Raw genomic sequence first — 16,439 nt, 5'->3', positions numbered from 1 at the left:
ACTTGCAATTAAACTTTGTCTGTTTGGTTGAGTCAGATAATGAGATTTATTCATTATAATATTTATAATGAAGGTTTTGATTGTTTCTCTGTATTTAATGATATGAGTGGCTTTCAGTCAAGAGTCATTGTCATTGTGCCTTTCATCATGGTAATGGTAACTTCCTCTAAAAAACATCCCAGATTTAAACCCTGAACTGTGACTGCAAATGAGTTTGTTTGTGTAGAAAAGGCCTGAAATAAAGACCCTAAAATACCCTCAGCATGATTATTCATGGCTTTAATGTGAGATATTATCGCATAATCATCTACTGAAAACACTATTGTGGTCGACAGCTCTCAGAGAAGACACTCTTTTCAGTGTCGTATGGAGATCTGGAGATCTGTGGCCTTCACAACTAAACACACCATTCAATACATCTAAGACTTTCAGTCCATTTCAAAGCACTTCATTCAGCGGTTGGAGAAGAAACATAAAGCAGAACATTATTACATTTTTTCTCAGTTGCTTTGGTACATTTCTTCACAACTGAAACCCTCAAACTTGTACAACTTTCAAATCCTTTAAACACTTGTTCACATTAAAGCAATTTATCATTCTTTTGAGCAGCTTGCAAATGCTTTGGTACATTCATGCAATTGATTATGTATAACTGTCTGCTGTTTTCTTATCAGTCTCTAATGTCATGTTGATATGAATGTATGAATAATTATGGTTCTCTTTTGAATCTTACGGCTCAAAACATCTAGGCATTAGTCCCTTGCATAATGCATTAAATGCAAAAAAATCACACACACCTGCACATTGTTCAAAATCACACACACCTGCACATCGTTCACAATCACACACACCTGCACATCGTTCACAATCACACACATCTGCACTTCGTTTACAATCACACACACCTGAACATCGTTCACAATCACACACACCTGCACATCGTTCACAATCACACACACCTGCACATCGTTCACAATCACACACACCTGCACATCATTCACAATCACCCACACACCTGCACATCGTTCACAATCACACACACCTGCACATCATTCACAATCACCCACACACCTGCACATCGTTCACAATCACACACACCTGCACATCATTCACAATCACCCACACACCTGCACATCGTTCACAATCACACACACCTCCACATCATTCACAATCAAACACACCTTCACTTCGTTCACAATCACACACACCTGCACTTCGTTCACAATCACACACACCTGCACCTGCACATTATTCACAATCACACACACCTGTACATCGTTCACAATCACACACACCTCCACATCAATCACACACACCTGCACTTCGTTCACAATCACACACACCTGCACATCATTCACAATTACACACACCTGCACATCGTTCACAATCACACACACCTGCACATCGTTCACAATCACACACACCTGCACATCATTCACAATCACACACACACACCTGCACATCGTTCACAATCACACACACACACCTCTACATCATTCACAATCACACACACACACCTGCACTTCGTTCACAATCACACACACCTGCATATCGTTCACAATCACACACACCTGCACATCGTTCAGAATCACACACACCTGCACATCATTCACAATCACACACACCTGCACATCGTTCACAATCACACACACCTGCACACCAGTCACAATCACACACACCTGCACATCGTTCACAATCACACACACCTGCACATCATTCACAATCAAACACACCTGCTTTTGTTCACAATCACACACACCTGCACTTCGTTCACAATCACACACACACCTGCAAATCGTTCACAATCACACACACCTGCACATCGTTCACAATCACACACACACCTGCATATCGTTCATAATCACACACACCTGCACATCATTCACAATCACACACACCTGTACATCGTTCACAATCACACACACCTGCACATCATTCACAATCACACACACACACACACCTGCACATCGTTCACAATCACACACACCTGAACATCGTTCACAATCAAAGACACCTGCACATCGTTCACAATCACACACACACACACACACACACACACACACACACACACACACACACACACACACACACACACACACACACACACACACACACACCTGCACATCGTTCAGAATCACACACACCTGCACATCGTTCACAATCACACACACCTGCACATCATTCACAATCACACACACCTGCACATCGTTCACAATCACACACACCTGCACATCATTCACAATCACACACACCTGCAAATCGTTCACAATCACACACACCTGCACATCGTTCACAATCACACACACCTGCACCTGCACATTATTCACATTCACACACACCTGCACATCGTTCACAATCACACACACCTGCACATCATTCAGAATCACACACACCTGCACCTGCACATCATTCACTATCACACACACCTGCACTTCGTTCACAATCACACACACCTCTACATCATTCACAATCACACACACCTACACTTCATTCACAATCACACACACCTGCACATCGTTCACAATCACACACACACTTGCACATCGTTCACAATCACACACACCTGCACATCATTCACAATCACACACACCTGCACTTCGTTCACAATCACACACACACCTGCACATCATTCACAATCACACACACCTGCACATCGTTCACAATAGATAGATATCAATGTGAAAGTCACCATAGCTTGCGTAGTATAGACCCAGCTCCCAACCGAACTTTGAGAATAGATTAACGGCGATATTTTTTTTATCGCGCGATAAGAGTCTCACATTATCGCAGCACGTTAACGCCGGTAACGGCCCACCACAAATATATATATATTTATAAATATATATAAATAAATATATATATATATATATATATATATATATATATATATATATATATATATATATATATATATATATATATATATATATATATATATAGTGATTTTGAGAAATAAACTTACTGGTTTGCAAATGTTAAGGACAATTCTATAAATATACCAAAGAGACTGATAAAAATGGTAAGACCTGCCTCAAAAAAAAAAAAATCCTGCCTCATAGCCATATCAAAAACTGTCAAACTAAATAAAAGTAGAACTATTCTGTTTACATTCATTGTACAATATAAGCCTGTTGAATCCTCAGTTTTTGCCCTGAAGATGACAGATAACACGTCTGGACTCATATATGCTGATATCATCATCACTTTGCAGTTGTGTTTGCATTTTTAGAGATTGTTTATCTTAAAAATAATTTCGCCTTGAACTTCCAGCCTGGTTTGATCCTGCTTTAGTCCTCTATAAATGTCTGTCTTCTTCCATTAGATGGCACTGTTGTGTACAAAGAGTTTTGCTACATGTTTTTTTTATTTTTTTGTATGTCTGTGTTTATTGATTTATCTTATAGGTTATACAAGTCATAATTCTCAACTATTTAACTCATTATTTAACTATTACCCTGAGAAAGACATAGTTTCTTCACAGGACATGAATAATGCAAATGCTTATTCATAATAAATGTTTGTTATCCAGATCTGTGTAAATAGCAGGTATTGGAGAGTTTCTCATGTCACTTTGTATAAATTATTTTACATAAATGTAAATATGAAAAGAAAGCCGTAAAGTTAAGTCAAACAAGTGGGTAATTATGTTCCAAAAATGTTCATGTTTTAAATCAACTCTTCGCTTCAAATTTTATTGCTGATAATATAATTTGAACCTTATACTGTACAACAAACTCAGTATAACAAACATACAAAGGTTGCATATTGTATTTAGATATCGAATGATATCCGGTCATAACTGTGATTATGGATTTATAGATCAGGTCAGATTGGGACAGCACGTTTGTCTGTAATCAGATGTGATGATATTTTTTGATCAAAAAATGCTGGCTTGTTTCAACCCATCTTTGGACAAACCCAGCTGTTGGTTTACATTTTGTAATTACATTTTTAATCCAATGTTTGTGTGTGTCCATTAAAACAACCCATCAATTTTTTAGAGTGTTGTAGATGTTGTGTAAGATATGATGAAACCTAATTCAACTTTCTAAAGTTAAATAAAAAATGGTTCCATTTCTTCTTCCATTAGATGGCACCATTCTGTACAAAGGGTTTTGCATGTAATTTTTTGTATGACGTTGTTTATTGTGGCTTGTTTGTCTGTAATCAGATGTGATCTTATTTTTGGGTTCAATATAAATGAAGGGCAACCATCACACATGAACAATCTAAAATTATTGGTGACCTTAAAATAATAGTCAAAGAAGTTGGATGCTTTGAGTAATTCATCCAAAAATGAAATTTCAGTCATTTACTCAACCTGGTTTCAGACCAAAAAAGCATTGGTCCGAATAAACTCGATCTCATCTATATAATGGTAGTGAACAGTGAATAGTTTCAAGCTTTAAAGGCACCATATGTAAGATTTTTAGATTATAATATCCAAAAACCACTTAAACAATGTTGTATTTTGTTGACTTATGAACTCGCATTAACTCCAAATATTTCTAACAATGTTTAAATCCAGAGATATCAACTATTTTAACCGTGTCTGTGCGTCACCTGCAATGACGTCATATCCGGGTTACCCTCAATTTCAATTGGTTTTTACTTCTATAAAAACAATGGAAACACCAAATATGCTTTAATATTTTGTGTTTTATTAGACAGGTGAGCAACTGTTTGCATACATTTATCAACAGAAAACGAATAATGGTTATATAGCTCATCACGGTTAGTCTTATTGTTTGAATATCTTGTTTTCTTAATTTAACACGAGTACCATGTTTACCTCAGAGTACCGCACGTAATGTAATGTTTAATGCTAAATTACTACTCATTCATTCACTTTATTTGTTGAGTTAATTGGTGGTAAATGTGATGAGCCAACAATAATTTATGTTGATAAAGGTATCCAAACATTTACTCACCTGTCTAATAAAACACATGCAAGATCAGTGTCTCTGTCTAGTTTGTTGCGAAGCTCTCTCCATCTGGAAATATTGATCCTCGGAGTGGCGTGATTGACACAACAACTACTGCATTGTTTTTATCAGACTCACTGTGTTGCCATGGTTTCTATGATGTAAAAAGTGAATCTCTTGCAGTTAACGATATGCATGCATTTATATAACTATCATTAACTGCACAAACACTGCTTGTTAAATAAAGCAACATCCAGCATATTCTCAATGTTTCTTGGTCTTCTCCTGGACTACACAGGCTCTACTCTTCAACACAATGGCAAAATTGTGACCACAAAACTCAACAGAAACACTTTGAATCCCAACAGAACATTAAACACTAAGGATTAACCCTCAGGGGACGGATTGGGTGGTACCGCCCAAAATGACATACTTTTACAAATGTGTAATTATCTTAAAAACTATTAATGATAGAGAGGTGCGGTCTTTTTTTCGTCCTCCTCAGATTCCGCTGAATACAGTGATAACAAACTAACCCGGCTTGTATACACACTTCCTTGTTGCGCAATACCACTTCGTCAAAGTCCAATTAAATCAATGTTGTTTGGCAGATTCACGAGCAACAAACGGACGCGTCGAGTATAAACAAGGCTTTACGGAGCGAGAGCGCACAGAGATATGAGAGAGAGACAGAACAATTATAATATATATATATATATATATACTCATACAATTATAGCATTATTTATTGTTTTAGCACTTTTATGATGGCAAGCAGTAAACGATTTACAATGGAAAAAGCTCTGGAACAATTACTGGAGAGTGACGAGGAGAAAGCATTGCTTAGAAAATTCTAAGCATTCCTAAGAAAAATGCCTGGGACTATTTGTAAATAAAGTAAAATTTTTCATTGTTCCTTACACATTTTATTTAACAATTACACATGTCTGTCAAGCAAAGGCTTTGACAAATATATTTTTTGTTCAAAAACTGTTCACTATTGTTGTGTGATGTGTGATTTACAGAAAAATAAATGCCAAAAATCTAATTTCCTTTTTTGAAATTCTCTAGTTTATGGTACATTTTCATTCATACTTCCTTTATAAACATATTACATGTGTGCTTATGTTAGCTTAGGGTCTTCTGAATCCATAGATACCAAACACATAGTGTTCCATCTCCATTATATATAGTTTATAAGCCCAAATGTAAAAACAGAGAAAACGGACCAAAAAGAGCTTAGTCCCCAGAGGGTTATTAAACACAGAGGAGGATTAAACAACAAACACAGCATTATCAGCTTCACTTATTACTAACCAGATTTACTTTATTTCTGTCGTATGTCTACAGAAGCTCTTGCTGAGAATTAACATAGGTTTGGATGTTGATGTCTTATTGAAAAAAGTTTGAGGTCACGATTATGGTGATCAGTGTTTGCTTTAGTTGGGCTCTTTACTGTTTAACATTAGTTGTTTGGTTGTTTTAACTGTGTTTCATATACATGTTTGTTATGGCAAAAAATGCAATAGACAATCACATCTAGCCAAGTCCCCGGATGTGTTCTTGATCCGCCCCTTTTACCCAGGATGCATCGGGAGGTGACTTGTGCGGACTTGAGACAGCCAGGTATCCCAGAATGCACCTCGCACTAACCAGCAAGCGTCAATAACAGAGGAGAAAACCTGCGCAATATCAAAATACTACTGCTATTGTGTCACGAAATTTAATTTTAAGAGTTTTTCAGGCGAGAATGCAGTTTTTTAAAGCTCAAATCTGTGGTTTATTTATAAATATAGCGCCTATTTGAAAAATGTTTCTGACGTTTTCGGAGTTGTGAGATCCAGATCTTTGTGTATAAATCGATCTTTGGTCTCATTAATCTATGGTTTGTTCCATGGCAAATTGTTTTGGCTGAGGGCAAAGTGTTTGACTGAATTGTTTGCTTTATTTCTCATTGTATAGCTTCTTATACCTTTTAGAATACTTATACTTTTATACTGGATATTATTGATTATTAAAACTGACTTTTAACAAAAAGAGACAGCCAGACAGGGTTGTGTAATTTTATTTTATATATTTTAAAATATATAGCATATTTTTAATATTTATTTTACTAAACATTCTCTTAACTGTATGTACATGTATAATAAAATAAAATGACAAAACCCTGTCTCTGTTTGATGTTAGTTTTAATGATCAATAATGTTTCATATATTTAAAATGAAAACAAAAAGGAGGGTTTTGTTTTGTATTTCGTGTTGTTATAAATATATGCAGTGAAGATTATCAATGAGCGCGTTGTCTGAACCACATTTGTGTGGCCATTAATATGTTTAAGATTTTTTTAAGTGAAAAGAGGCAGAGTTGTATTTTATACCATATTTCGTTTTATTGTTGCCTAAAATATACATAAAGAGATAACCGGAGTAGCTAAAGCGTGCTGAGTGACACGATCAAGAACGCCACGGTTGCGTTTGCAGAATAACCGGACTCGGGGCCTCTCATCCTCGGGAGTTCGTTCTCCTGAGTCAAACTTGGCAAGTCCGAAGTTTGCGTACTTGGAATTGAGAAACGGCCAATGTCTTTTGTTCCACAGAACACTTGTGCACTTCCTGTTTCAGGAAGAATGTCTTGTTTCACTTTAATGGATGTCATGATGGGCGCAACAGTATTAGAGGCACATATTCAATACTGCCTGAAAGGAAATAACAAGAACCCATGCCCCCCACCCTTTTTTCTTTTTTCTGTTTTTTAAAAGAACACTTCTTGTAAATCAGGGCTGTTTCTGTCAGAGAGAGCACTGTGTACAATCAGTTTCACTTTTCACTGCAGAAAGACTTGATTCACTTTAGCCGACAACATTAAGATTCTTTAATAATAGGGGACACGAACAGTAGGGTTGCTTATTTGGATTATATGTTATGATTTTACTGGGTTTACATTTTCTGGCTGAGCATTTCCTAAGAAACCTTTCTTTGACATAGAATTCAGAAAAAATACAAGTAACAACACAAATATCGAGGAAATACTGTTAAATTATTTTCTAATATCAATATAATTCCATTGATAATACACTCTAAAAAGTGCTGGGTTGTTTTAATCCAAGTTTGTGTTTGTCCATATTTGACCCGAAGTTGGGTTAAAACAGCCCAGGAATTTTTAGAGTGTAGCTTGGAGATGTTTTGTAAGATATGATGAAACCTAATTAAACTTTCTATAGTTAAATACAAAATGGTTGCAGTGACCCCTAACAACTGTAGAAAGTCTTGAAAAATTTCCTCAAACAACTTGTTGTGATTTTGCTACATTTCTGTGAAATTGTGATTTGCTTTTCAGTGCCACATGGCAGCAGAAGATGTTGCAACCCTGGATCATGCAGAGAACATCAGGAACATCTTGACGTATTTGATCCTCTGTTTACTGTTTAGGAGCATGACGAACAAATGCAGGATTTGGGGGAGTCTCTCACTTAAATGGACAATGCCAGAAAAGTTGAAAGGAAATAACAAATGGAGAGTGACACTCAAGGACTTAGAGCTTCCCTAAATAGCCAGATGAATGGATGCTTCTCAAAGGACAGGTTGCATTGTAGAAAGGCTCAGTCTAGTCCAGAGATTGGAGGACATGAAGGAGACACTAGATGCATCCTTTAAAATACACTGAATTAAGATCATGTAATGAAGGCTTCCTTCCTAATCCTTCAAAATGAGGTGGCCTTCAATGGCCTGACTTGATACTGATTACAATTAAACATATTAATTAAAAAAGTTGTTAAAGTGTTTAAATAAAGCATTGATTCAACATTGATTTTATTATGTCAGCTTGTATTTTTAATGTTTTTGTAATGAATGTGATGCAGAATCGACTTTCAGTGACATTGATTGTTGATTGATTTTTTTTTATTGTTGAAATTTTAACATTAGGGTGCATAACTGAGGGTGCAAACATGATGTTGAAACAACATTACGTCACAGTATTTATCTACTTGTGACACATCAATGTTAACTTGGAATTCTTTCAAAGTAACTTGCTATCTGGGATAAAACTTCAGCACATTTTACTATCTTCATATCAGCCTTTATTGGGTGAAAGAGCAGCACTGAGACAGAAAATGAAAGTGAATACAAGGTCACTTATTTTACTCACAATATATTCAGTCATTTTTTCATTTAAACTGAGCTTATTCTTCACGGAGAAGCTGATGTGCATTTTAGAAAGTTGAGTAGATAAACTAAAGTTAATGTAGGTGTCCTCTCAACAAGAATTATAACTTTTATAAAAATAACGTTTTCTCCTTATTATTGAGTGTTTTTGATGTTTCACCATTGGTCTACTTTACTGAGGGGTTTTGACTGGCATGTAATCGTCTCCTGAGAATGAATTGATTCAGTCAGAGCTGCTGATGTTTCTTCTCTGTAAAACATTAACAGAGGAGTTATAGGTGCATACCGGGTTAATAGTTCACAGCATAATCCAAAACTGAACTCCAAAAAAAGTATTGTAACATAATCACTCACACCGTTTGATATCCGTTCCCCCAGTGTGTATATAAACCCCCTTGAGATGATCTATTCAGTCCACACTGATCTGAAGATCCTCATCTGACATCAACACCATCTGTGACCTCGGGTCAGTATTCACAAGCTTTATATGATGACATGTTATTATTCAGCACATTAATAATGTAACCTCATTTTCATTTACATTACAGGTGTACTCAACTTTAAAAACTTTACAGACTCTTCCAGCTCCTCAGAAGTTGACCGTAAGAAATCAATTATATGTTGTAATAATGATTTGCTCTTTGCTCATGTCAGCATTGTGTCATGGATTTATGTCTTAATATAAACAATTATGATTCCAAATGATTAAATAATTAAGAATATCATCAACATATAAAAAAAAAAATTCAAATATTGGTTATATAAAAAACAATTTACACATATATATATTTATATATATATTGATGACATTCCTAATCTAATCATGCAAATTACATGACAAAAATTATAGCATTTTAGGTTATATGATCGGACAACTTTTAGATTACTTTTAGATTACTTTTGACCTAAATTGTTTATCACATTGAAAAAAAAATCAAAGAGAATCAATGAATAATTAATTACCATTGTGTGAATATTAACCCTTGTGCATTAATTAAAAAAAGTTACACATAGGTCCATAGTGGAAAAAAAATGTTTGTGTCAAAAAACTGAACAAATGTCAAGTTTATGAAAATGATTTATGAACATTATTTAATATAAAATGTATATTTTATGAAACATGTTGAACTCTAAAACTGCGAGAAATTCAAAGCCATAAATCTTGTGTTAAAAAGTCGTGTTCCAAATTCGAGGATGATATCTCTAAAAATGAGTTTTCAGTAAGAGTTTGTTAGGGAGCAGTACCAAATTTTTACCCACACAATTATCGCTGCATAATTTATCCAATTGGCTCTATAATATGCATAAGCAGAAAACAGGAATAAAGTGAGTATTTGGTTTATGGGCCAAACCTGAAAAAAAGGCACCATCTGGTAAAAAATAGTAAAAATTTTAATTTTGAAGCCTTGCCAACAGAATGAAAGCCTCTTAACAAAGATTGCACCATAGTTAAATGGCCCTGGGATTAAAAATTGCAGTTTTAATGGGTTTAAATGTGGACATTTTGTCCTAAAGGTCCTGAGAGGAACTATTTTGTGTTATTAGTGCAAAATAGATTTATTAAAGGACATGGAGGTGAAATAGTAAAATTCCAATAAAAAATACACGTGTGCCAAAATGTATGCAGTTGGCATTAACACAGGTAAAATTATGATTAAAAAAAACCCTCAAGACACAAAATTTGCATAAGAATGCACAAAGGTTAATATGTTAGCATTTAATCAATAAATCAATAAAAAGTTACTGTAGACTGAATATGAGTATTTTAAAATGTAATATAATCTAATTACAAGTACTTAATTTTTGGAATCTGATTACGTTATCCAGATTACATGTAGTTCATTAGTTACTACCCAGCACTGTTTATACTGTAGGCTTATTGAAACATTTAAACAGAAACATTTACCATTTCTGTACATTTACAGTAATGTAACTATATGTATATATTTAACTGTAAATGTACAGAAACCTTAAAGGAGTAGTTCACTTCAGAATTAAAATGCCCTGAGAATTTACTCACCTCCACGTCATCCAAGATGTTCATGTCTATTTTTCTTCAGTCGAAAAGAAATGAAGGTTTTTGAGGAAAACATTCCAGGATTTTTCTCCCTATAGTGACTTCAATGTAGTCCGACGGGTTTGAAGGTCCAAATATGAGTTTCAGTGCAGCTTCAAAGTCTCGACACGATCCAGCCGAGGAATGAGAGTCTATCTAGACAAACCAGCAGCCATTTTATAAAAAAAATAAACATTTGTAAACTTTTTAACCACATATCCTCGACACTTTCAACGGGATTACGTAATGTGTGGCTCATCACAGCTAGTGCAAGACGAGCATTTGTGGTTAAAAAGTATATAAATGTTTTTTTTTATATATATATATATATATATATATAAAATGGCCGATGGTTTGTCTAGATAAGACTCTTATTCCTCGGCTGGATCGTGTCGAGACTTTGAAGCTGCACTGAAACTCATATTTGGACTTTCACCCATTGGACCCCATTGAAGTCACTATAGGTCCTGGAATGTTTTCCTCAAAAACCTTCATTTATTTTCGACTGAAGAAAGAAAGACATGAACATGGCAATTTTAATTCTGAAGTGAACTAATCCTTTACATTTAGGCCTACCACACCCTTTCCAGGAATCAAACTTTTAAAGTTACCTGATATTCCCAGGTTTTTCGGGTGATTATGAGTACAAAAGAATAGGTACCAGTTCTAGTAGACGAATTATGTTAACATAGGGGCTTTCGCACCGGAGGAACCTTTTCATAGTTCCTAGAACTAATTGGCGGAAGATCCTGGTTTTTGGCGCGTTTGCACTGCAGGAACTAGGAACGATTTTAGTTCTAGGAACTCCTTTTGGAGGAAGTCCTACTTCAGAGTCGGTCTAAACCAGCACTATAGGAACTATTTGTGATCTGTGAAAAAAAAAAAAAAGCCTGTGTAAACACACAGATTATATATTTACTCCACAAACTAACTCTACAAACATGGAAAACAGTGATAGATGAGCCTCTTAACCTTTACGCTGAGGAGAAAATCCAACGCAACTTTGAGGAGACCGAGTGAAACATGATTATGTATTTCAGCTCAGCAACACTGGACATCAACCACACGGCATACGCCAATAACTTTTCATTACTGTCTACTCTATGTATAACAGCTTTTATCTAATGACGCATTAGACAGGACGGAGACAGATCGTAAATTAATGAACACGGAGAATGCGAGCACTGTAAGCTCAGTCGTTCTCTTCGGTGTTAAAATTAAAGGGATAGTTCACCCAAAACTATTCCCTTTAAAGTCACAACAATGAGCGCGGCTCACGTCACTTCAGAGCTCCTACTGGCGGTGCGAAAGCCCTTACACACACACAACTCTTATTCCGCTGGCAGGAATCCCGCGAGGTCATGGACTTCTTCAAAGCGGTGGGCGCTGTGGCGTCAGGTGTGGCGGAGGGGACGGTGGGTGTGGTCCGAGCCGTGGTGGACGTCCCGGTGGGGATGGTGAAGGGAGCCGCTGAGAGCATGAAGGAGGCCAGCAGTAAGATGGACAGCGTCAGCACACCTGGAGATGGAGTCGACGCTGTGTTCGGTCTGCTAGCGTCTCCGCTGACCGGCGCGGTGTCCGGAGGAACTAGAGAGATTGTCAAGGCGCCAGGGAAAGTTGTGCAGAGTGTTGCAGATGGTGTTGAGAAAGTTTTAGACGATTAAAGACTTAAAAACATTTAACACTCAGGTTTGTATACACCTTTTAATAACTTTTATCTGTGAATCATCTGGAAATTGGAGAAAAATTACTAATAAAAAATGAAAAAGACAATATGTTAATAAGTTAATGTTACTTCATAATATGGAACATCAAAAATCAACAATGATCATTTCACAATTATGCTAATTAAACTTCACTATGTCACACATTTTGTCTTTTGTGTAAATTGTCTTTGGTCCTTCTGTTTTTTCAGCGCTTGAATACATAGAATAATGTTTAAAGCTATTGGGTAGGCAATGTTTTTTGTTATAATGTTTGAAACTCTCTTCACATCCTCATAGGAGTCAATAATAGAAGTGGTCTAAATGTTAAAACATGTACATATATTGTCTGTGGAAGTCTTAGAACCAAAAAAATATTTGTCCAATCATTGCTGTATTATGGTGGCCGAGAGAGCTCAATGTGCTGCAACTTATGAAAACGCATGCAAATAGTAAAAAACGCATGCAAGTAAAAAAAAAAAAACGCATGCAAATAGAAAAAAAACACCTGCAAATTAAGAAAACATCTTCATCAGTTTCACAACACACGTGTGCTCCAAATACTCACAACACAACCAAATACAGAAACGCGCTGCAAATAACACAGACCACAACGGAAATGTTTCCAGGGAACATGCAGTTTCTGAAATGTGTACCTTGTTTTTTTATTTTTTATTTTTCTTTTCTCTTGTCTTGTATTAATCAATTCCAGTGAAAAAGTGATGCTCATTTGATTGATAAATATGTTTAAAGGGCTTAATAAGCAAAGGCTTCAGCCTACACCTTTTTCGGTTATTATGTATAACTTTATTTGTTATGAAAAATTGTCTGTGAAAAATTCTTATCATAAATAATACGTCATCAGTGTATTCCTTATGTGCGCGTCAGTTGCATCGCTACAGAATAAAAACTCAGATTGCACAGATATAGTATATAAATATCTAAGTCCTTTGGCCTTAAAGATCCCATTCAAATATTTATTGTACAATGGATCAGGTCATAATCAATTTTAATTCACACATTGTAATATGCTACAGATGCACAAATATTCACATGTGCATTTACCGTATGAAAGAGCAGCTTCAAGAAAATCCTTAGTTTACAGGAAAGACTGTGGAAGTAAGATCTGTCAAGGTTTCCCCCATCAAAGCCTTAAATCTGGGAGAAAGAGCAACTTTATGAATCATCGCCCAAGTTTACAGGAAAGTCTGTGAAAGTGAAAGAGAAAATAAATTAAAGCCAGAGGTTTTGTCCTCGCAGATTTTAACTGGTGGTTTCTTGTTCAAACTCACAGGCTCATGGATGATGAGGAGGATGTTCTCCATGATACTTCAAATCTGAGAGTGGAAGTTCATGACATTAAAGTAAAAATGTTGATGTACAGGCTATGTCTTCTCACGCAGAAATAACTAACATCCTCACTTCCTGTTTACTGGGGGTTTTGGATCAGTAACTCCCACCATTTGATCTCAGTTCCTCTAGTAATTCTATAAAGACCCTAGAGTAACCCAACATTGATTTAAAGAAGTTCATCTGACCAACATCAAGACCATCTGTGACAGCAGGTCAGTATTCATCTGATTGGTGACATTATAGCTAACTTTGTATTTACTATGTGTATAACACGTTTAGCATGTACAGTAACTTCATTTCAGGTGCATTAACACAAATGCACATTTTGACATACATTACATGTAAAATTGCCTTCAATATTATATTTTTGTCATGATTTGGTTAATATATATTTACTGAAACAATTATATTTTTTAATTAAAATTATTCATAAATGGAGTACAAAAAACTCAACCCTGTCACAAGTTTTCCTGAAACAATGAACAAATATGCAGATATGTGACAGGGTTGAGGGTTTTTACACAAAATGGCCACTGCTCCTCCTATAGTGTAGACCATTGGCAGCAATGAAATAAGTACATTATACGTATATGCAAATTAAATTTTGAAAACTACTAATTTTCCATATTAACTTTATGTGATGGGGTTGAGTTGACTATAATATGCCTCAAAAATATGAATAAAAAGTATGAAACTACTTACCATATTCTGCACCACTGTTAAAGAGACCCGAATTATGTAATTTCTTGTATAAATTATGTGAACTTAAAATTATTAACAGATTTTATTATTGACGGGTTGAGTTCAGACTGAGGGACACAACTTTATAGTCTATTTTTTTAAATAAAATATCTTTCATTTTTTAGACAAAAAAATGTATCAAAAAAAGGTAACACAAAAAAAACATACAATATTGCCAAAAAGTGCACATTTTGTTAATATATTTTCTAAGTGAAGTGAAGTGAATTCAGTGAAGTGTCCCAGGGACATGACAAAATGCATAGTGTAATATAGAAATAAGACATTATTTTGTGATAAAAATTATTTAAATGCAATAATTATTGTTATTCCTTATAATAATGGAAATACCATTTTATTGTGAAACGCTTTTAAGTGAAACATTTAATTTTGGTGAAACACCCCTTTAAAAAGTCTGAGGGACTGAAATATTAATATAAAAATATCCCAGGAATGATCCTTGAATAAACATACATACACAGGCTGTCTCCATATTCTGCTAGCAGGAATCAGAAGTGCTAATAAACGAACGCGAGACGACATGGACGTCTTCAACTTGGTGGGATCTGTGGTGATGGGCGTGGCCGAGTGCACGGTGGGCGTGGTCAGAGCCGTGGCGGATGTTCCTCTCGGGATCGTGAAGGGAGCCGTTTACAGCACCGCGGAGGCCGGGGGGAAACTCATCAGCTCCGGCTCGGCCGCTGAAGCTGTAGGAGCTGCTGTGGTTCTGCTGGCGTCTCCAGTGACCGGCGCTGTGGTCGGAGGAACTACTGAGATTATCAAGGCGCCAGAAAAAGTTGTGCATGGTGCTGTTAATGGTGTTAAGAGAGTTTTTGACGATTAGGACTTATGAAAGTTGGAAGGGTTCATATTGATACTGCTTAAACAGCGTCGCCTGCTGCCAACGAGAATAAATACAGCCCCTTTGTGTATTACAAACATGTCTGAGATCTGGACAAAAATGTGGATTAGGAAAAATGAAATATTACATGGAATCCCAGTTAAAGATGGTTTACAATTTTTTTTTATATTGTAACATTATAAATCAGCACATCATTTCACAATTATGCTAACTAAACTTGTCACTTTTTCCCTGGTCCTCCTGTTTTCAGCGTTTGTATAGGCTACTTAACAAAACGTCACATCAAATGAATCTTTGTTTTTCTTCAGAAAACAGATTCTGTATGCATATTTGTCGTTATGCTTTCAGATGTTCACCATGGTCCTTTTATAGGAAAGGATTTGCTTTGTGAATTGTACATGCAAACATAAAATTAATTAGCTATATATCATTTTTATCAGACATCTCTCTTATATTGGATAATATTGGATGTCAGTGTTATTGATCAAGCGAAACTACTACTTGCCTAGTGCAGAATTTAAGTTGCATTTAAATAAAGTTTTCTGATTTAAATTAGAAATGAATTGTGTTGATTTTTCTCTCATTCAGTCATACAATGTGGGTTGCTCCAAAAATATTAATTTAAAGTTAACTTATTAA

General features: G+C 35.7%; 2 protein-coding genes and 1 long non-coding RNA gene across 3 annotated transcripts in view; 2 read left to right on the top strand and 1 right to left on the bottom strand.

The window, feature by feature from the left end:
- The window catches only part of LOC143710510 (B-cell receptor CD22-like), a 773,497-nt gene that overhangs the window by 728,630 nt on the left and 28,428 nt on the right, over positions 1-16,439 (bottom strand). The window lies entirely within an intron of this gene.
- Positions 9,428-12,901, top strand: LOC143710461 (uncharacterized). The gene is made up of 3 exons (XM_077201425.1): positions 9,428-9,554; positions 9,637-9,690; positions 12,491-12,901. The coding sequence occupies exon 3, from the start codon at positions 12,506-12,508 to the stop codon at positions 12,806-12,808; it is 303 nt and encodes a 100-aa protein (XP_077057540.1). The 5' UTR covers positions 9,428-9,554; positions 9,637-9,690; positions 12,491-12,505; the 3' UTR covers positions 12,809-12,901.
- LOC143710470 (uncharacterized) lies at positions 13,784-16,359 on the top strand. Its single transcript, XR_013194563.1, has 2 exons — positions 13,784-14,412; positions 15,445-16,359. It is a non-coding gene; the product is annotated as an uncharacterized LOC143710470 (long non-coding RNA).

The sequence above is a fragment of the Siphateles boraxobius genome, unplaced genomic scaffold, assembly GCF_051911475.1.
Source record: "Siphateles boraxobius isolate OS27281-9 unplaced genomic scaffold, OSU_SipBor_1 47, whole genome shotgun sequence".
In the NCBI taxonomy this organism is placed as follows: domain Eukaryota; kingdom Metazoa; phylum Chordata; class Actinopteri; order Cypriniformes; family Leuciscidae; genus Siphateles; species Siphateles boraxobius.
The sequence above is the reverse complement of the archived record's forward strand: the minus strand, read 5'-3'. Positions and strand labels throughout refer to the sequence as shown.